The 23,471-nt window shown below is 39.0% G+C and overlaps 1 protein-coding gene across 3 annotated transcripts; it reads right to left on the minus strand.

Moving 5' to 3' along the window:
- Positions 1–307: 307 nt before the first annotated feature.
- Positions 308–22,600, minus strand: pou1f1 (POU class 1 homeobox 1). 3 transcript variants are annotated; one of them, XM_072585471.1, is made up of 7 exons: positions 22,480–22,600; positions 22,295–22,396; positions 20,266–20,424; positions 15,361–15,606; positions 11,724–11,888; positions 8,084–8,144; positions 308–1,440 (listed from the first exon to the last, which is right to left on the minus strand). In XM_072585471.1, the coding sequence occupies exons 2-7, from the start codon at positions 22,359–22,361 to the stop codon at positions 1,227–1,229; spliced, it is 912 nt and encodes a 303-aa protein (XP_072441572.1). In that variant the 5' UTR covers positions 22,362–22,396; positions 22,480–22,600; the 3' UTR covers positions 308–1,226. The 3 variants fall into 3 exon arrangements, with proteins under 3 accessions (XP_072441572.1, XP_072441571.1, XP_072441570.1); XM_072585470.1 differs by having other exon boundaries at positions 15,361–15,633; XM_072585469.1 differs by lacking the exon at positions 22,295–22,396 and having other exon boundaries at positions 15,361–15,633; positions 22,480–22,539.
- Between the last annotated feature and the right edge of the window lie 871 nt (positions 22,601–23,471).

Below are 23,471 nucleotides of genomic sequence, written 5' to 3' on the forward strand. Positions count from 1 at the left end.
TTTGAGAGTTATAGAGAGTGGGCAGGAAAGTGAAGTTGAAGCCTTGGTAAGATTAACCATGATTGTGTCAAATGGCACAGTAGACTCAAGGGCCGAATTACCTACTCCTGTTCATAGTGATATTCTTCCTTTTTTTTCCTTTTGTTTCTCTGTGATTTTTTAATTTCCTCTGTACTGCTCCTCTTAGCTTATTCCATTTGTTTGTTCATTCTTTTTACTTGCATGTCCAAATATTGGTGCTATTAATCAATTGACAAAATGTAAAATTTGACATTTTATTTCATGAAAATTAAACAAGACTCATAAAAGGGGGTTGTTATAGAACATTATTAATTAAGACATCAATATAGCATTCAGCTGTAATATAAAAATTACAATTAATATTTCCTATCTTCTGTAGGTAAATGAATATTTTGTTTTTCTATTATTGGCACTAAAATATTAATTGTGCAGACACCATAAGTAACTGGGCACATTTCGTCAACTTTACAGCTATTATTCATTCTTTTGGAGTTCTCTCATTTTCACTGAGTATTTTATTTCCCCTTGATCCCAATTTGAGAGATTAATATTCATTGTTTGTCACTAATATTTGAAGTTTACAATAAAATATTCACACTTCTGATGCATTCACCATCAAGTCAATAAATAATACTGCCATCAAACTCCAATGACTGCCTTGAATAATTTAGGGAAATCATGATTTTGTCGATTGATTTTCATAACATGAACTTTACAATTCTAAAATGAGGTGAAAGTGACCAAGTAACTAACAGGTTAAAGATAATTTGACTAAAACGTAGCTGGTTTGGTTGGTTGAGATGCACAGATCAGAACAAATGTTTGGTATTGAGTTAACTAATGGCAACAAAACTGCCACAAGTGGCTTTTGTGTTTTATGCCAGGAACTCCACTCTAGAAACTTTGGTGTTTTTGCTGAATGAAAGAAGATTAACCTCTAGAGTAAAACATCACTGCTCTCACCACCAACTTGCGTGCGAAGGTTTCAGCAGCACTCTGTTTAGATGCTCGCATGCTAATGTCACTTTGGCAAGGTACTTGAAATAAAGATTGAAAATCTCCAAAAATTAATCATCCAAATCTTGTGACCTAATTCCTCCAAGGAAGAAACATCATTTGACTAACATGAGCAATAATTATTCTTTTTAATATAAATACATTCTGATTCACAAGTTTCTGGATGTTTTCAATACTTCGGTTAATAGCTATCTGCAATCGTGATGTTCTTTGAAAGGATACTGAAATGAATTGTGATGCAGGTTTGTCTTCACTCGTTTCTCTCTCTGCCGACGGTTACAGAACCAGACTCTGACAACTTCTTTTTCCAGATTTAGACTATCTGCCATCTGTATGATCTCCTGTGAGGAAGGTTTATTTTGATGTCCGAAATGTGTCTCCAGTGCTTCTTTAGCAAGCAGGCTAATGATGCAAAACAAGTCCAACACTAAATTAATTTGTTATTTACTAAATTAAGCTAGTACCAACAATTAGTTTGTTCTTAGCAATTACCTGTGAATCAAGTGAATTTGCATTTTTTTTGATGGGATGAGATTTTCAGATTGTAAATGATATTAATTTTAAAATGCAATGCACAACAGTAGAGAGATACATATTTAAGTAGGTATTCTCCAGGTTTCTGTAGCAATTGCTTAATTTTGCAATTCTGCTTAACTTTGTAGTGTGGCACAAAATTGAACTGCAGTATCTGGACTCTATTTCATGATGACAGTAGCATTTGAGGTCTACACACACTTATGAAATGAGTCATGGCACACACATTTGTGCCTACTGAAATATGCAGAGTAGGCTGATCAGTAGTGCAGTCATTTCAAAGCTAAATGTTCAAGTTGACATCTCTTAATCACAGGGGTTTGAACCCACGTTCATCAAGTAGGACCTATTGCCAGTGTTATTTTAAAAAGATCATGCACTATTTGCAAGTTAGTTGTAGGTTTACTACTTCTGACATGGCTTTGGTTCCCACTAGCACTGAATGTTGTCTGCAATTATCAAATGTTATGTTACAAAAGTCTACAAGAAATGGTGTGGCTGACTTAAAACTTCTGCACAAACTAGTTGCTTTTAGATAAGCTCTTGGCATAGAGTATGACTTGGAGAGTGAGCAGAAGGCATGCAAAACAGGACTAGCTGCTTGAAGTGGAAAGGGGGTGAAAGGTGTCTCTGGAGAAAGATGTGCTGTTCAGGAAGCATTTCTCTTAACCTGGGGGTTGCCTTTAGACAGAAACAAAATGTGATCTCCAGGTGGGACTAGCAGCTCTGAAATGAGCAAGTCATCCTGACTTTGCACAATGTGCCTATCATCGAGAAGGCATATGTCATGATTGAAGAGAATGGTCTCCACCTGCTTGATGAGTGCAGTTGCAATAATGTTTGAGAAGCTTGACATCATCCAGAACAGAGCAAGTAACTTTACTCATAGCCCATTCACCATCTTTAATGTTCATTTCCTTCACTTCTGATGCACAGTGGCAGCAGTGTACACCAAGATGCACTGCAGCAATTTGCCAAAGGCTCTTTGACTGTACCTTTCAAACCCACAGCTTCTATCACTTAGAAGCCACATGACTTGGAACTATATCACTATTGCTGGTTCACAATCCTGGAAAGGAGCACCTGTTCATCCTCCCTGCTCCATGCATTGCAGCAGTTCAAGAAGGTGGTTCCCACAATGTTATCTAGGACAATTAGCGATGGGCAGTAAATGCTGGCATTGCCAGCAACAACTGCATGTTGTGAACAAAAAACACTTTAGCAAAGAACCACATGCAGATCATCGACACCTCTGAGTCCCTATAATATGCCACTTGCTGATTGTCAGACCACTGTAATATCCTACACACTCGTTTGCATACTGTAACCCAAAATCATGATGGTAACAATTTGAGCTTTCATGACAGACATTTGAGCTTCTGTTTCATTATGCAGAGTGTGAATGGCTTCTGCTTCAGCAGTGGTAGCTGAGACATTGGCCATTAAATGCTACGTCATGGTTGGGGCCACAATTATGCTAATGGAGTTGCCTACCACTTGTATGCAATCTTCAACATTACTCACATGTTGCTCTTTCTGCACCATTTGTCTCGGTTGCATTTCTTAAGTAACCAAAAAGAGCAAAGCACAAGGATAAGGTTGCTGCACAGGGAGGTGGAGCTGTGGTGTTAGTTGAGGTGAGGTGAATCAATAGGTTTCTGTGCTAATTGGTATTTCATATTGAATTAATATTTTGTGGAAAATTAATGTCAAGTTGTTAACTTCAACGTACTACGCGGGTAAACCAAGATGGAGGACGGGAAAAATTTCTGGCTGTAACAGGCTGCTTATTTTTTTGAGGTATTATAAGTGTTGGAGGTGATTTCCTCGAATTCCAGGAGCAACAATTACTTTTTTTTTATGCTGTTGCAATTGTTTTTGAATTTTGGAAAAAAAGTCAAAACAACAGCATTTCTTTAAAAGGGAGGAAGACAGACAAAGGCAGCAAACACATGGTCTTTAAGGGAGAGAGAGAGAGAAACCCACATTGCTAACTGACACAGCAGTGAATCTGCGCAGTTACTGCCTTTGCTGTTTGAATTCATGTATCGCTGGACATTGGAGTGTGGCTAGGAAAACTTAACAAACAGCGAAATTCTTGGAGGAACCTGTTTGAGAGAGGTTGCAACACAGAAACAGATAAGTGAATACTTTTACTTGCTGTAAATCTACAATAATGAGTAGAGTTCTTTCTTGATTATATGTTTTTATTGGGATCTGTCTCGTGATTTAAATTTTAAAAATATAAGCCATAAGTATTAAGTTAGCCTGGAGCAGTGTTTTGTATAGCAGTAAGACAATGCTATTTTCTGGGTCTGTAGATTGGAAGGAGCAAAATGGCCTTTAGTAGAAAGATATGCTCTTCTTGTTGGATGTGGGAGTTTCAAGAGAGTTTAAAGGTTACTGAAGATTATATCTGCAATAAATGTTGGTTATGAATCCTATCAGATCGAATGGATCAGTTGGAGTTACAGTTAGAGGTAATGAGAAATTTACAAGAGCTGGGGTGTGTGATGGATGGCAGTTATAAGATGGGAGAAAAGCCATGGGTACAGTAGATGGGTTAACTCCAAGAAAGTTTAGAGATAGGCGGTTAGAAAAGGAGTCTTCTGTGGTTATCGCCATTTCAAACAAGTATATTGTTTTGGAAAATATGGGGGTGATAGACTTTCAGGGAAATGTAGCATGAACAGCCAAGTTTTTGGTATCAAGACTGGCTCTAATGTAATGAGGGGTACATGGGTTCCAAGCGATCAATTGTGTTAGCAGCAAAATATCAGAATGGTGTGTTTCCTCCCTGGTGTCAGGATCAAGGATATCTCAGAGAGGGTGCAGAATGTTCTCAAAGGGGAGAGTGACCAGCAGGCAGTCATTGTACACCAACGACATCAGAAGGGAAATGGATGAGATTCTAAAGGGAAATATAGAAAGTTCAGCAGGATATTTTTAAAAAGAGGTCCTTGAGGGTAGTACTATCTCGATTACTCCTGGTGCCACGAGCTAGTGAAGATAGGAATAGGAGGAAAGAACAGATGAATGCGTTGCTGAAGAGCTGGTGTATGGGAGAAGGATTCACATTTTTGGATCATTGGAATCTCTTCTGAGGTAGAAGTGACCTGTACAAGAAGGACAGATTGCACCTGACTTGGAAGGAGACTAATATACTGGCAGGGAGATTTGCTCAAGCTGTTCAGGAGGATTTAAACTAGTAAGAAGGTGGGTTGGGACCCAGGGAGACAGTGGGAAAAGAGATCAATCTGAGACTGGTATAGTTGAGAAAAGAAGTAAGTCAAACAGGGCAAGCAGGGACAAAGCAGAGAACAAGATAGGACTGATAAATTAAACTGCATTTATTTCAATGCAAAAGGCCTAACAGGGAAGGCAGATGGACTCTGGGCATGTTTAGGAACATAGGACTGCGATATCATAGCAATTACAGAAATGTGGCTCAGAGATGGACAGGATTGGCAGCTTAATTTTCCAGGATACAGGAAGGATAGAAAGGGAGGCAAGAAGGGGAGGGGGAGTGGTGTTTTTGATAAGCAATAGCATTACAGCTGTACTTAGGGAGGATATTCCCAAAAATACATCCAGGGAAGTTATTTGGATGGAACTGAGAAATAAGAAAGGGATGATCACCTTATTGGGATTGTATTATTGACCCCCGAATAGTCAGCAGGAAGTTGAGAAACAAATTTTCAGTTATCTGTAAGAATAATAGGGTGGTTATGGCAGGGTTTTCAACTTTCCAAACATGGACTGGGACTGCCATTGTGCTTAGGGTTTAGAAGGACAGGAATTTGTTAAGAGTGTGCAAGAAAATGTTCTGAGTAAGTATGTGGATATACCTACGAGAGAAGGTGCAAAACTTGACCTACTCTTGGGAAATAAGGCAGGGCAGGTGACTGAGGTGTCAGTGGGGAAGCACTTTGGGGCCAGTGACCATAATTCTATTAGTTTTAAAATAGTGATGGAAAAGGATAGACGAGATCTAACAGTTAAAGTTCAAATTTGAAAGAAGGCTAATTTTGACAGTATTAAGCAAGAACTTTCAAAAGCTGAAGGGGGGGTAGATGTTTGCAGGTAAAGGGATGGCTGGAAAATGTGGAAGCCTTCATGATCAGGTGCATCCGAGAACTCTGTGGGAAGCTAGAGAAGTGACTTCTGGGCCTCTTGCTGAGATATTTGTATCATCGATAGTCACAGGTGAGGTACTGGAAGACTGGAGGTTGGCAAACGTAGTGCCACTGTTTAAGAAGGACAGTAAAGACAAGTCAGGGAACTATAGACTGGTGAGCCTGACCTTGGTGGTAGGCAAGTTGTTGGAGGGAATCCTGAGGGACAGGATGTACATGTATTTGGAAAGGCAAGGACTGATTCGGGATAGTCGACATGGCTTTGTGCGTGGGAAATCATGTCTCACAAACTTGATTGAGTTTTTTGATGAAGTAACAAAGAAGATTGATGAGGGCAGAGCAGTAGATGTGAGCTATATGGATTTTGACAAGGTTTACAAGGGTATTTCCAGGGTTGGAGGATTTGAGCTATATGGACCATCGAAGGCTGAGGGATGACCTCATAGAGTTTTATAAATTCATGAGGAGCATGGATAGGATGAATAGACAAAGTCTTTTCCTTGAGGTGGGAGAGTCATGAATTGGAGGGCATAGGTTTAGGGTGAGAGGGGAAAGATATAAAAGGGACCAAAGGGGCAGCATTTTCATGCAGAGGGTTGTGCTTGTGTGGAATAAGCTGTCAGAGGAAGTGGTGCAGCGCAGGCTGGTGCAATTGCAAGATTTAAAAGGTATCTAGATGGGTAAATGAACAGGAAGAGTTTAGAGGGATATGGGCCAGGTGCTGGCAAATGGGACTAGATTAGGTTGGGATATCTGGTAGATATCTGGATTCATGGTGCTGGAAGAGAACAGCAGTTCAGGCAGCATCCGAGGAGCAGTAAAATCTGCTGGTTTCCAGCATCTGCAGTCATTGTTTTTACCTATCTAGTAGATATGTCAGAGTTGGACTGAAGGGTCTGTTTCTGTGCTGTGCATCTCTATGACTCTGCAATATCATTTCTGTTTTCCACAGCACTCTGACAATACAGTGTTGGTCTTGTCAGGTGCCAGACAATATTGAAAACTTGCACGTTTTTTGTCATAATCTCATCAACAACAAAAAAGCCATATCAAAGATTACAACATTAAATAGGCAAATGATGTGTGGGGTAGTATATTAGAATGGATAGAGAGTTGGTTGTCTCACAGCTTGCAGAGAGGATAAATAGGTAATTTTTAGGTTGGTAAGCTATAATCTGTGTAATGCCACAGGGATCCGTGTTGGGGAATGAATTGATTGTAATACAATATATATTAATGACTTGGATGAAGGGACTGAATGTATGTTTGTTAAATTTTCTGATACAAAGTTGGAGTAAGTTGTTAAAGGGTATAAAGCCTTTAAAGGGATTTAGATAGGTTAAGTGAGTTGATCAAACAATTGGCTGATGAAGTACAATGCTGGAAATTGTGAGCTTGTCCACTTTGACAGAAAAATTTTAAAAGGGCAGCATATTATTTAAATGGAGACAGAGAGATTGCTGAACTCAGTTGTGCAGGAAGATTTGGGTAGCCTTGTGCATGAATAACAGATAAAAAATATTTAACTACAGCAAATGGTTAGGAATGCAAATGAAATGTTATTGCATATTTCAAGGAGAATGGAGTAAAAAAAATTAGTAAAGTTTCAGTAAAGTCATTCAGGACCTTAGTTAGACAATATCTGGGGTCCTATAAAGAATTTTAGGCTCCTTACTTAGGAAAAAATGTATATGATTACATTAGAAGCAGTGCAAGGCAGGTTCACCCATTGATTCCTGGAATGAAGAGATTGGCTTAAGAGGGTAAACTGGACAGATTGAACTTGCGTCTGTTGGAGTTCAGAAAAATGGGAAGTGATCTTTATGAAACAAAAAAGGCCTTGAAGGGACTTGTCAGGATAATAGCTGAGAGGATGTTTCCCCTTACAGAACAGATAGAGTAAAGGATCTTCCAATTAAAGTGCAGCTGAGAAGATTTTTTTTTCTCTTGGACGATCATGAATCTGGAGTTTTCTTCCTCAAAGAGCAATGGAAACAGGGCAGTCAAATATTTTGAAGGATAAGTTAGATTCTGATTGACGAAGGAGTCAAAGGATAGGGGGTAGGACAGGGAGGTAGAGTTCGACAATAATCAGCTCAGCCCATCAAATACTGGAGCAGACTCAAGGGACTGGATTGTCTATATTTGCTCTGAATTCGTATGTTTGCAGAATTCATAAGTTTAATCTATCTTGTCCCACATGTAAAGACTAAAATATTATTACTGTCTTGTTTTCTTGTCACAGCAAGAGTTCCATATAGGACCAAGAGTTGGCAAGACCCTAATCTTGCATCCGAGATCCTTTTATTCTCACTACTTGGAACATGGGTACTTTCCTTCCATGTTAATTTTTTAGCTGCTGTTGTCATACACACCTGATTGTAGTTCTTCGCTTTCTTTTTCTTTCATTTGTTCCAGTTCTTTCATTATTTAAAGCTGCAAGGAAATACGCAGTTACAAAATATAAATCACATGCATCATATGAAATGGCAATTTTTTTCCAGTTCCTCAGTTAGTGTTTTGCATTAAAAAGTATTTAATTAAGTAAGAATTTACCTGAGTTAGTCATCTATTTCGCGATAAGGGAACTAACTTGCAAGAATGCTGTAGAGCATATATTTTTACTTTTAATTACTATGAGTATATTCAAATATTATCAATGTTAGATAAAGCTGTGGTTTAACCTCAATTAAGTTCAGGTATTGTATCTTTAGAAGGAAAGATTGGTTTTGGAGGAGGGCGGTGTAAATTCTGCAGAACGATACTGGAACTAAAAGGGTTCAATGAAGACAGGTTGCATTGACCAGGTTTTGTAATACCTTAAGTGAAGAAAATCAAGTATGATTTCATTGAGGTTTTCTAAGATAATCAAAGCATTTATAGGGTGGATAGAGACAATTTCCTTTGGTGAGGAAGTCCAAAATAAGTGGACAAGGCATTAAATTAGAATTAGGCCATTTAGCAGGTAATGTTATAAAGACTTCTGCACACAAACGGTGGAACTTTTTTCCTGAAGAAAACTGTTGAAACAATGTCAAATGAAAATTTCAAAACTGAGATTAATAGATTATTGTTGGGCAAAATATGTAAGTTAAGGAGGAAGGTAGAAAGAAGTGATGATTAGATTACATTACTTAGTGTGTAAACAGGTCCTTCGACCCAACAAAGCCACACCCATTCCCCTACATTAACCCCTTCACCTAACACTACAGGCAATTTAGCATGACACAGATTTGGACTGTGGGAAGAAACCAGAGCACACGGAGGAAACTCTTGCAGACACGGGGAGAATGTGCAAACTTCACACAGACAGTTTGTGCTGTATTGTTCTATGTTCTAGTTGTCTGAGGTGGGAATTGAACCCACGTCTCTGGCATTGTGAGGCAGCAGTGCTAACCACTGTGCCACCATGCCGCCCACTTTTAAAATATTTCTTCCCCCCCCCCCCCCCCCCCCCCCCGTGTGGAAATAGGACCTTCAGCTCAACCAGTCCACACCAACCCTCCAAAGAGTAACCCACCCAGACCGATTTCCATCTGACTAATACACCTTATACTATGGGCAATTTAGTATGGCCAATTCACCTGACCTGCACATCTTTGAACTGTGGAAGGAAACCCACAGACACGGGGAGAACATGCAAACTTCACGCAGACAGTTGCCCGAGGCTGATCTAATAGAGTGGCAGAGCAGACAGTAGGGGATAATTTACCTACTTCTGTTTATACACGAATCTTCTGCTTGACCATGTAGGCTGTCTTAATTAGAATGCACTACTGTTTAGTCCTTTGTTTTCTCAGGAATTTTGGGGCATAGAAATGAAAGGTTTTATTTGCAAGCAGAAGCATGAATGTGGTTTATTACTCAATAATATAAAACTGAGGTATTGCTGAAAACAAAGACACAGGATATTGAAATTTTATGTTTTATCCTTATCAGGACAGAAGCAAGAATGCCAAATATGAATGGAAGGAACAATTTGTGCTTTATGAGAAAACAAGATGTTGATTCGTTGGCATTGATTCTGAATGTTTATGGCATTGTACAGATTATTCAAATAAAAGGAAATGAAAGAAATTTGTGCATCTCAGTTAGAACAGAATATAGGTCAGGGCACAAATTTGTCATCAACAACTCATCTGTTCAATTTTATCCTGCATGAATGCTTGAACTTGATCATGCATATTAAGAAATGGTTTGATTCTCACATTATGTATGAACAGATATGTTATCTATTCAATTTCTCCAAGAGCACATTAGGCCCAAGATTGTGACAGTGTTCATTTTCATGTGTATTAATAATGTTCAAGTGAGACACAATTTCATTAATGAGTGAGTGTTAATGCAGGGTGATATTGAACAGATTGGTAATATGTTTATGAATCTACTCTGCTTGATCTGAGATCTGAGATGTGTAAATTTATTTAGTTTTTTTGATTTGATCCATTTGTGCATTTTCCATGCAAAAATCTCAAGCAGAGTTGAATTTCAAACAATCAGTATTGTTTTATCATGCAGTATTAACTGTTTCTCCCTTTAAGATTTGATATTGTTATGTCTGTTCTAATGAGTACAAGACAAAGAACGTTGCTTCGTGCTCTGCAATACTCAAATATTAATATTGTTGCTTTTGGCTGCTGTTATTTAGATAGAATACCTCCATGTCAATACAGCATAGGTTAAATGCAAAATTTATCACTCTGCATAAATAAAGTGCAAAATTGGCCATCTTTCTGTCCCCAGTGCAAAACCGCACATGTACCATTTTATATCCTTTTTATTTTTCCAGACCATTTATTAGTGTGCTCTGAGTACTTTGCAAACTTAAAGTCTGTGACAAGATAAATTAATGGCACAAAAGATGATGAATGGGTTTGGCCTAATAGTCATTGCTGAGTAGTGGTTGGATGGTGACAAGGTTGGGAACTCATTATCTCTATCTGTTGTACTTTCGGGAACATAGGCAAAATGGAGAAAGAAGCAAGATACAGTCGGTTCTGATATAACGATTCTGATATATAGGTCTGTTCCTGTGCAATCTCGTGTTATAAGAAAATCATGTAATAGCAGCACTATTTAAACTAATGGGACTGGAATCATGTTATAACCAGTACAGGTAAGGAAAGTTCATGTTCTACAAATAATGGTCTAAATTCTTCAATCGCATTATACTAATTCGCGCTGAAGAAATGTGTGTTGTAGTAAAACCGACTAGTAGCTCAAATAATAAAGGATGGCATAAGGTCAATAGGGACAAAATTTCAATTAAAAAATAAATTGAGTGATTTGTTGACCTGGGTGAAAATCTAGTAATTTGCTACTTCTCCATTTTACATTTGAAGTATCAGTTGAACTCCTAACCTTGATAGGAGCCTAGATTGGCGAATAGTGTAGATGTATTTAAGAGGAAGCCAGAAGAGTAAGTGAAGAGAAATGGAATGGATGATATTTTTAAAAGTTTAGATGAAGAAGGAACCTCCTGTGCAAAATAAACACACATGACAGGTATACAACAGTATAAATGAAATCAAATATGAAGGTAAGAACAGAAGTTAGTATACAATAACTTCCACAGACTCAAGACTTGTCAAAAGCCATAAACAGCCATCTGTGTGAAGTTTGCATATTCTCCCCATAGCTTGGGAGTTTCCTCCAGATGCTCCTATAAAAGTTTACATGGATTGACTGTGTTAAATTGCCCTGCAGTGCCCAGGGATATGCAGGTTAGGTGGGATAGCCATGGCAAATATGGGGCTGTAGGGATATATAGGGGTCTTGGGTCTGGGTGGGGTGCTCTTTGGAGGTGCAGACTCAATGGGCTGAATGGCCTCTTTCTGCACTGTAGGGATTCAATGATTCTGTAACAAATGTTTTAAAATGTAAAGATTATCTGAAATTAGTTTACAAAATACAACATAGAAATTTAAGTCTTCCATAAAATTGAATATGATGAATCTTCCTGTCCATAAATGTTGGATGGAGTATTAATTTTGGTAAAGATTGATAGCTACATACCTCCTGCTTGTTCTGCTTCATCTATCCACTTGGAAAGGATTGATTTAAGCTTACAAGCATTTTTAAAACTGAGCTGTAAATTTTCAAAGCGACAAATAGTTGTTTGACTAAACTCTGAGCCATGCACAGCAGCAAGAGCCTCACCAACATTTGTTTGAGTATAACCTGTAATGAGAAAAAGGGAAAGAGAAAAAAAAAGGTGTGTATACATAGAAATGTAGGAACGTAGGAAACAGGTGTAGGCCATTCAACCCCCTCAAGCCTGTTCTGCCGTTTAAAGCAATTTTAAAAGGTCTTGGTAATCCTTTCAGAACTGTGAGGTTTGTTCAGTCGAAATTGATTCTGATTATTCTTGCAAACCATAGTAACTGCTTAATTTCTAATTAACTCAGAAGGTATCCATTTTGGAAATGAAATGACATTGTTTCATTACACAATTTTTTAGTTTTGTACACCCTATTGCCTCTTTATTTATAAAGAGAGCCAAAGATAACCACTGAGAAATAAGTGTATATTTCACGTTCAAACTGTGGAGCCCACAGGTAAATGCCAGTGACAATTACACTGTAAATTGCAATGAAATGTGGATTTCATTACTCAGTATAATCCAGTCATGGTAGGAGGAGGTAAAGTACAAATATTATTCAAATTCTTACCTACGTTAGAGCAATGCAAAGCTTCCTATTGGTTGGCTATATCAATGATTACAGGAGTAAAACTCGGGGCTATGCAATGAAATAATTGGGGATATGTCATATTGAAAGAACTTTTAAGTAAATTCCCATGATGTACCAGTGCCGATAAATACAGCAGTTGCCCACTTTTTGTATCCAAAGTTTGTATCAATCCTTCCCCTTTATTCTAGCCAATGCAGCTTTGCAGCCATGTCATTTCCAAATTCAGGACTGCCCTCATTATTCCACTTTCCATTTCATGTCCTCAACATCAGTAGGTACCAACTTGTGGACAGGGTTGTGTTGCAGAACCACATGAACGAAGTTAATTATTGAAAAAATGAATACATTCAATATAGGCTCTTCACAACCTATGACATGGGGAGGATAGGTTGTTTTCCTTAGAGCAGAGGAGATTGAGAAGGGACATGATTGAGATGTGTGAAATTATGAGGGGCATAGATAGGGCAGACAGGAAGGATTTTTTTTCCCTTTGATGGAGGAATTAGGGAGCGTAGATCTAAGGTAAAGGGCAGAGGATTTAGAGATATGAGAAAAAAAATTTTCATGTAGAGGATGGACAGAGTCTGGAACTGTAATGTTGCTAAAGGCAAAAGCCCTCAGAGCATTTAGTAAGTATTTAGATGTACACATGTGATGCCAAGGTGTATGAGACTATGGACCAAATGCTAGATAATGGGCCGAGAATAAATGGTTGTTTTGACCCACAGTAGACTGGATGGACCTAAGGATCTTTTTTAGTGCTGTAGATCCATCTGATGCAAGTTCTGAGCTTCTGGGAGAGTACTTGTGTTATAAACTACCTTTTTTTGATGAATTACTGCAGTTCCACATTGCTTCATTTGTTTTGTCCTGTGTTCTGATGTTAAACGAATTGAAATGACTAGAATTGCTAAATGCATTTCACTAACAATTTTGCAGTGAGCAAAATATTTACTTCAGTTTAAATCTAATGCCCCCTTTTCACTTTGTGAGAATTTTTTTTTCTTTAAAAAAAACAAACCCCCAAAGAACTGGGGACGCTGGGGTGTGTTGGAGTCTACATATCCCTTTGCATTAAATGATTGTGTGGTAGACTTATTCCTGTCGAGATTTTGCTACCTCTCCAGGTTACATTTGGAGGGGGGGGGAGGTGAGGGGGGTTTGGCAGAGATTCATTCGCAGTGGAGTGGGATTTCAATGGCTCTAATGACTTGGTCGGCACAAATACTGTTACCAGAACATTTTAACTACAACTGCTGCCTTCCTCTCCCTCCAAATCATGATTGCTGTGTATTTCTAATTGATATCATTGATACCCTTAAAAACTATTCTCAAAATTAGCACATGAATTGGAAGTAAAATCTACACTGTCCCCAAGAAAGGTTGGATTTGCTGAATCAATTTACGACCTCACTCCAGAAGGATTCAGTTCTCCTGGATTGAGATAGTACGCATTTCCTTCAGAGCTGGCTCTGACGGTACTCGGCAAAAGTGAGGACTGCAGATGCTGGAAATCAGAGTCTAGATTAGAGTGGTGCTGGAAAAGCACAGCAGGTCAGGCAGCATCCGAGGAGCAGGAAAATCAACGTTTTGGGCAAAAGCCCTTCCTCAGAACTGAAGTTTGGGAGCATGCAGGGTAGAGAGATAAATGGGAAGGAGGTGGGAATGGGGGTGGGGAGAAGGTAGCAAAGAGTACAATAGGTGGATGTGGGTGGGGATGAAGGTGATAGGTCAGAGAGGAGGGTGGAGCAGATAGGTGGGAAGGGAGATTGGCAGGTAGGACAGGTCATGAGGATGGTGCTGAGCTGGAAGGTTGGAACGGGGGTGAGGTGGGGGAGGGGAAATGAGGAAACTAGTGAAGTCCACATTGATGCCCTGGGGTTGAAGTGTTCCAAGGCGGAAGATGAGGCGTTCTTCCTCCGGGTGTCGGGTGGTGAGGAAGCGACGGTGGAAGAGGCCTAGGACCTGCATGTCCTCGGCAGAGTGGGAGGAGGAGTTGAAATGTTGGGCAACGGGCGAAGGGGTTGATTGGTGCGGGTGTCCCGGAGATGTTCCCTAAAGCGCTCTGCAAGTAGGCGTCCAGTCTCTCCAATGTAGAGGAGACCGTATCGGGAGCAACGGATAAATGACATTGGTGCTGTCAAAAAGTTTGCAACAAGGATAATGCTGTTATCACTTTCTCTCTAACCAAAAAGCCTTGGAAATATCTACACGATAGACTCTTCATTGGGTTTCCCAATATTGGAATTTCCTTCTCACAACCTTCTCAACCATCTCACTGCCGACATCTTATTTTTAAGCTTGACCCTATGCTTGAGATACTTTGTCTTGTTTGAAAGCATGAGCTCAGCCACTTAGTAAAATGTACTAAGTGACTGTGGAGTCTACTTTCCTGATGAAGGGCTTTTGCCCAAAATGACAATTTTCCTGCTCCTCGGATGCTGCCTGACCTGCTGTGCTTTTCCAGCACCACTCTGATCTAAACTCTGGTTTCCAGTATCTGCAGTCCTCACTTTTGCCTAGAATTCTCTCACACGCGGGGGGCTGTGAAGCCTCAGTCATTCATCAATTCAAGAGACAGATTGATAGATTCCTAGACAGTGATGATAGGAGGAATATAGGAGCAACAATATAGTATTGAGGGTGAATCTTGTTCGGGAGTGGCTCAGCCGATCAGAGCAGCTGAATGACATCCACCTGGCCATGTGTTCCAAACTTGCTTTGAAATTCCATTACGTTTATTACCAAAGGGGTGTCCGATTAGTGCTTCATGTATTCCCCAATATCTTTTTCCCTCTAGAAACCCCATCTTAAACACCACTATCAATGGCCACCTCAGTCTACTACCCAAATCCAGCCTTTGAGAAATTTTGGAAAGTATTTCTGATCCTTCATGTTCCCAATTGTTAAGTTTATCACAGATATCGCAAACGAATGAAGACATTGAATCCAGCATTTACCTAGCTTTATTCTTCTCACTTTAAATTGATTCGCAAACAGCTCCAACTCTTTGATTTCTGGAGAATCCAGACTAACTGGCTCCTCAATTGCTTTATTCTTTTTTCGGAACTCCTGCTTGAGGTCGATGACAATAGATTCTTCGCTTAGGACCGACTGATGAATCGGGGCAAATCCATGTCCCAGAGGACACGAGGACGTACTCAGCGTATGGTCAGGCAGTTTGTACAAACATGGAGCCAACCCATCTGTGCATATAGAGGCATTACTGCAGACTGTTAAAGGCATATGATTAATGGCAAGTACTGCGTGCACCGGACTGCACATGGATAGTGCTAAGACTCAGGCCTTAAAGGTAACAAATATATCCCAAAGCGGCCGTATAGCTTCCACAGAGTGTATGTTTTAGAGTGGCTGAGGTGATGTACAGTTTTGGGGTTCGATCAGTTGAATATAAACACTTCAGGTGAAAAAAATCCATAAAAGTCACTACATTTTCCAAATCATAGAACACTACTGACTCCGTGGGAAAAAATGCAAATAAAACGATGGTTTTGACTCCACTCATAAAGTAAGAAATGTCAAAAACTCTATTGGTTTAATAAGGTGCCAAAATGGTAATTTGAATACAAAAAAATTAAGACATGGCCTGTTTGGCACAGTGGTAGTTTCCCTCCCCCCTGGGCCAGGAGGTCTGGATTCAAATTAACCTAGTCCAGAGGTGTGACATAACCAGCAGTTAGAAAATGTCTAGAAATGTTAAGACAACTTTAAAAGAATGTCATCATATAGTTTTAACTGGTCAACGTGTTTTTCATCTGCTGCTGTTCTCAGCTACATTTGATTATTTCTACACATTCAACTTCTTTTATATATAATGTTCAGTTTCTTCTAACATTGTATGTTTGGCAAGATCATCCTTCTAGTAATTTGGGTTGTCCAAACTGATCGACTACAACAATGCAAAATGATGGCTCACTGTGACCTTCTGATGGGTAAGCAGCAATAAGCAATGATATCTGACCTCGCCAGTGAGGTCCGCATCCCATCAATGAAAAGACAATCAGTAATGTGGGTGCAAGTTTGTTCAACAGAGTAACCCAAGCATGTTAATGTCTGTGTTTGGAGGATGTTGAATGGATCATCAATCTCAACCTCATTCTTCAGCCAATTTATTTCACCCCATGGGATAACAAGAGTTGAGAGCATCAGAAATGGCAATGCCTGTGGATTCCAAAACACTTTTTGTCTTTATTCTTTAATGGGATGTGGGCATCACTATCAAGGCCAACAATTCTTGCCCTGGAGTGGTTTGCTAGGTCATTTCAGGAGGCAGTTGAGAGGTATTGAGAGGCGTAGTCTACTTTGGACACATGGTGACTGGGTCAGATTCTTCCGTAAAGACCACAAGTGAACCAAATGGATTTTTACAACGATTTTCCTACAATAGCCCCAACATATTAGCCTAACCCTCTGGACTCATAATCCAGTGTTTTTTTATTAATTCACTTGTAGGATTTGGGCATCACTGGTTGATCAGCATATATTGCCCTTGAGAAGGTCATGGTGAGCTGCCTTCTTGAACTGCTGCAGTCCATGTGCTGTATATTATTGAATATTATCAGAATATAAGATTGAAGACTTGTTCTTCAGAACTATTTACATTTCCAGCCAAATTGTAATAGTACAACCACCACAATAGCACTGACACAACAATGTGGAAATTTGTATGGCCAAGGCCTGTCCATGAAAAACAGACTAATTCAATTTGATCAGTGATCACCCTTTCAGTACACCCTCACTCATCACCAAAGTGACAGAGTATGTTTTTATTGATACTCACCAATAACCTCAGCAATGCTCAATTTAGCTTCTGCCAAAAATACAGTGCCAGGTCTTATTACAAACTTGGGGGCAATATGGATGAAAGAGCTGAATTTCAGATGAAGAATAACCTCTTGACATTAGCCAGCATTCTGAGTTACAGAAGCATTAAGGAACCCAAGCAAATTTCAACTCAATGAAAATCACAGTGTTATTCACTATTGACAAATCTAGTGCAAAGGTAGATTTTGTAATTGTTGGAGTCAATCATTCCTTCTCCAGATTTGAAGGTGCTGGTGTTAACTACAAAGTTAAAAAATCACACAACATCAGGTTATAGTCCAACAGGTTTATTGGATGAGTCTATGAATAGGAAGGGTTTGGAGGGATATGGGCTGGGTGCTGGCAAGTGGGACTAGGTTTGGTTGGGATATCTAGTCAGCATGGACGGGTTGTTCCAAAGGGTCTGTTTCCATGTGGTACATCTCTATGACTCTATGACTAGCGCTCTGAAAGCTAGTGCTTCCAAATAAACCTGTTGGACTCTAACCTGGTGTTGTGTGATTTTTATCCTTCTCCAGAATAATGTTACAGGACCACCTTAGGGTAGTGTGTTAGCCACAACACATTCTGCTCCTTCAGCAACATTTCTTAATCAGATCAGAACCAAAGATATTCATTAACAATTGCACATTGTACAGCTTGTTTGTAACTCCTCAGTTACTGAAGCAGTGAGTGCCTGTTTGCAGCAAGAGATAGGCAACATTCACGCTTGGGCTGGTGTGTGGTGTAATGCTATTTTCTAGCTGGGTGCCAGGCTATGACCATCTCCAGTAAAAGTAAAGAAGCTAACCACTTCCTTCACAAAAAGTAATGTGGTTGAATCACCCATCATCAACGTCCTGAAGATCACCAGTGACCAACATTTATAGCACCAGCCATATATATACCATGGGTACAGGTCAGGTGCTGAGCATTCTGCGGGAAGTACTTCATTTTGTGATTTCCAAAAGTCTTTGCATATCTGCAAGGCAAGATTGTGGTGAAACACTTGCCTGGCTGAGTGCAGCTCCAAAAACACTCAAGCTGCCAGAGTAAGTGGTGGAGGCTGGTGCAACTGCAACATTTAAGAGGCATTTGGATGGGTATATGAATAGGAAGGGTTTGGAGGGATATGGGCCAGGTGTTGGCAGGTGGGACTAGATTGGATTGGGATATCTGGTCGGCATGGACGGGTTGGACTGAAGGGTCTATTTCCATGCTGTACATCTCTATGACTCTAAGAAGCTTGGCACCATCGAAGAAAACATTTGCTTGATTGGCATCCTATCCACTTATATAAATCTTCTGTCTCTTCACCAATGGATGGTGACAACAGTGTGTACCATTAATGAAATGCACTGCAGCAACTCACCAATTGTCCATGACAGCACATTCCAAACAAAGTTTTCTACCACCTTCAGCAAGCACATAGAGTCATAGAGATGTACAGCATGGAAACAGACTCTTTGGTCCAACCTGTCTATGCCAACCAGATATCCCAACCCAATCTAGTCCCACCTGCCAGCACCTGGCCCATATCCCTCCAAACTCTTCCTATTCATAAACCCATCTAAATGCCTCTTAAATGTTGCAATTGTATCAGCCTCCACCACATCCTCTGACATGACCTCCCAACTCCTGTACTCAATACTCTGACCAATAAAGGAAAGCATACCAAACACCTTCTTCACTACCCTATCTACCTGTGACTCCACTTTCAAGTTCTCTTTGTTCAGCAACACTCCCTAGGACCTTACCATTAAATGTATAAGTCCTGCTAAGATTTGCTTTCCCAAAATGCAGCATCTCACATTTATCTGAATTAAACTCCATCTGCCACTTCTCAGCCATTGGCCCATCTGGTCCAGATCCTGTTGTAATCTGAGGTAACCCTTTTCACTGTCCACTACACCTCCAATTTTGGTGTCATCTGCAAACTTACTAACTATACCTCTTGTGCTCACATGAAAGCATTTCATTTGCAGGTTTCTCTGCAGGTCACGCATATCTTGACTTGGAGATATTTTGCTGTTCCTTCATTATCACTGGGTCAAACTGTGATAGTCCATACAGAGTGTGGCAGGTCACTACCTTCCCACATTACGGATTGCCAACAGATAACTGGCCTTGTCAGCAAAACCTGCATCCCATAAGTGAATTTAAAAAAACTATTCTGGGTCATCAATACAGTTGATAAGTATCTGTTCAAAGAAAATAGTAGGAGTGAAATATACATGTTGTACAGCTAATTGTGCTACAATAACATTTGGATCTAATTCAAACTGAAGAGGTTGTCCATACCGTTAATGTACAGATTGTAAATGTGCCACTTCCTAAACGCGACACTATTGGCTACCGAGAAAAAAAATACAAGTCCATTGATTGGGATGCTAACTATGTCATAACTTTGGTCACACCATTTCTACCACACCTGTGGGAGGAAAGTGTGATTGGTGATTGAACCAAAGCAGACAACAGAGTTTGGCTTAGAACAATCAATTGTACTGTCTGACATCCAGGTATATTGGCAAAAGGGCTCTCACTCCTCATACTAGTATTGCCCGCTTCATGGTATGATTTTAAAAGGTTGCAGCCCAGGCCCTGAAACTGCTCTCCAAATGATGTGGCAGTACAGTACCCCACAGAATACCTGCATACTCTGCACTCAGGCAAGTGACAAGCACGTAGCTTTGTGGCAGTTGGGAATGGTGGGTGGTCAAATTCATTAAGCTGAAAAGGAACGAATGAAACAGACTTCCTTGCTTAATCAAGCTGATTAACCACTTGTATCATCAGTTAAAAAAAAGGTTCATGATCTTTTCCAAGATGAAATGTAAAAATTAGGTAAAAATATTGTGTCAAACACAGAACTGTAAAACATTGCTTTGATAAATTGACATTAATTTTTCCACCATTACAATGGTGTCATGAACAACCAGCCAGCCTGCGAAATGTTTTCTTTCTTTCACATTTCCATGAGAAATTGAAACACAGAAGGAATTGCAAATATAATGAACAATGAGGAAATTTGCTTGTCTCACCTGCCATCACCCCATATGCAGATTGTTGGCTCCCATAATGGCAAGATGGCATGGAGTAGTGAAGACGTGTAGGTGTATTAGTTAAAGTGCCCGGAGAGAGGTGCATAAAAGAACATTTGGGTGTAGACAATGGTTGAATCGAAGATAACATTGATGGAACTAGTAAGAAAATGCATAAAGTAAGCCACATTTGGTTAGTTAGATGATAGTAAGTGTTCAGAGCCTACAAATTGTTATCCATGTTGTTATTTTCCATAACATAATCTGTTCATATAATTTATCTTTTACTATTTTGTTCTATTCCTCCAATTTGGAAAAAAAAGTGCAATTTCATATGTGCACATTGCCTTTTATTCAGTACCCTTTCCAGCAGTAATTCTCAGTTATATAAATGATTATTTTATTGAACTATTGTTGCAAATTTGGAAGATTTATTCGATTAGACTAATTAATAAAACCTCTACCAAATATTAAAGCATTTATTTCTATACGGTCTCAGATGGATACTTGCGAATAAAACAAGTGGTAATTGAACATAATTTTGTATTTATTTGTGACATGATCCTAATAAATATTTAGCAATAATTTACAATTTATTTATTAAAATGCATTTTCTATTTCAGCTTTCCAAGAGAAGGTTATTCTAAACTGCAAAACCCCTTTTTAAAAAGTTAACTAATGCAATTTAGGGAAGAAATATTTCTTTAGGAACCTAAACCAAATGTGTCATATAACAAAAGTAGCATAGAGAAGGAAACTATCTATATGGTGGACTGTCACAATTATGCAATATATTAGAATTATGAACATACTTGTTTTTTTTACTTAGATCATTATTATTTACAGGAAACATTCTGTCTCAGCTTATGGTGCTCTACGTGCATCCATTAATTGTAACTGAAGCTAAACCACTGCATTTGGTATAATATACTTTCTGAAATAAACCGAACATTTTGCAGGTCTGTAACATTTATTGTAATATGATTAAACTTAATAGGGGAAGGTTTTCTCTGTTCACTCTGTGTAACAAAATGCAGTAGTAAATCCATTTAATAAAGAATGGCTTACCATTTCATTACATGTACCACAGAAGATATTTTCCTCAATGTTTGTAAAAAAGCCACAGAAAGCCCTAGGTAAACTAAATATCCTCAATTATTTTATTCTGGGCCACAAGTGAGTGACACAGTTCTAATGATCCAATCTATTTTCTTACATTATGTAGTTCACAAAGAACAAGACAGTTAATGAAACTAATTACAATTGGCAAAGGAAGCCTTATTTTACATTTTTAACAAAGATTGATATTCTTCTTGTGTTTGAATTGTCTAAAACTCCAAAAATACAGCATTTTATCTGACATTGAATCAGAGATGATTATAATTTGTACAATATTTAATGAGCTTGACATCCTCCGTCATTTATCCAAAAAAACGACAGCTGCAGGAAACTTTAGCCAGTTTATAAACGCCTTCAGAAAATCCTGGCCCTCATTACTTAGCGGCCTTGCCCTTCCCTGTCTTTAGGGCCTTCTTCAGTCCTGAAACTACCTCTAAATTCATTCTTTCTCTCATTCTGCTCGCTTATTTATCCCTTTCGTTGATGTCAGTGCCTTAAGCTGTAAGCCTGACTATTTCCTTCCGCTTTGAAGACCCTTCTTAAAACTGACTTTTTTGACTAAACCTTTGATTGCCTTTTAGTTCAGTTCCTTGTGTTTCTAGTATTGCTCTGTGAAGTGCATTGGAGTATCTTTGATGTTCAAGATGCTGTGTAAATGCAAGTAGTGTTGTCTCAAATATCTAAGATCTGGGGTGGCAATTTTCTCACTAGGTTTATGTTTATATGTGGGAAACCTAAGGCAAGTCTTCCAGCCCTGACAACTCCTCCTAACTTGTGGAGCCTTCCTCACTAGTGAAGAATCTCTCACGGCATCGCCTCTGTGTAGCTACATTCTTACAAAAAAATATATAATTGGCACTGTAAACGACCGTTTTAAGGAAGAACAAAGTTGATGGTGTTTGCCCGTTACCTGCTGAAGCCACACTGGTTCCTTGGTTGGTGACTGAGAAGCGTTCGGCAGCGTTTGAATGATGCATTATCAAAGTCAGAGAAGAGGCCTTAGAACTAAAAACTGTGAAGTAATTCACATTATAAACACTTGTTATTTCATTTTAAATGTTTTTTTTGAAAATTTAGCTGATCGTTCACTTTTACCTTTCTTTCCATATGCTGCAAGCAGGAAGCTCCTTTGCGAGTGATTGGCAGCACATCTACATAAACAGGTACCAAGTGCGAGCGGCGGCTGTGTTGCATACACTGTTCGCGTGTTTGTATTTATAAGGCACTTTCACCCCTTCATTCATTTTAATGGCCTTTCCCAGGGATATTACTGTCCAAGCGCTGAACCTGCTTTCAGCACCTAACCAGGCAGAAGTAGAAATCTGAGATCCTGTTAGTAATTAAATGAGACAACAGACACCTGGAAAAAAAACAAAAAGTTACTTCAGATATTTTTAACTTGTTTTCCAATGTATTTAATCAGAATCATGACTATTTTAATGAGAACCCTCAGATTACATTTCTAATGTTTCAATCGTATTTAGGTACATTTTCCTTCAGAAGAGAGTAGGGATTAAGATAAAATATATTTCTGCCAATCATACCAAAGCTACACAGATTGGAAACTGTTCATGTTGCTTCATCCCATTTTTAAAAAAAAACTAGTGAATGTCAAGTAGTCCATGAATACTAGATTAGGATTCTTTGTGGATTGAAAATTAAAATTTAAAATTCCAAGGAAGGAACCCACCATCCATGGCTAATTATAAATGTTAAAGATGGAATCTACCTTGAAGAGAAATCATAATATTGTGCAAAGGCAGGTGTTAGATGAGAAGGTTGAACAGAATAGAAAAAAAAGACAAAGAATTTCTAAAAATTGAATAAAAAGGGAAACATTGGAGATTGAGAGAAAACTAGCCAGAAATACAAAAACAGACAGTAAGAGTTGCTTTAAATATTCTAAAAAGAAAATACCAAACAATGTGTTGGCTCTATAGAAAGTGAGGGTGGAGAGTTGATGATGGGAAATGATGGCACATGAATTGAACAGTGTGGGTGTTGTGCATACATCGTCACCATAGAAGTTACAAAAAACATCCCAGAAGCAGCGATAATTCATGAAATGGAGGTTGTGGGTGGAATTC

This window comes from Chiloscyllium punctatum, chromosome 15, assembly GCF_047496795.1.
Source record: "Chiloscyllium punctatum isolate Juve2018m chromosome 15, sChiPun1.3, whole genome shotgun sequence".
NCBI classification, from domain to species: Eukaryota; Metazoa; Chordata; class Chondrichthyes; order Orectolobiformes; family Hemiscylliidae; genus Chiloscyllium; species Chiloscyllium punctatum.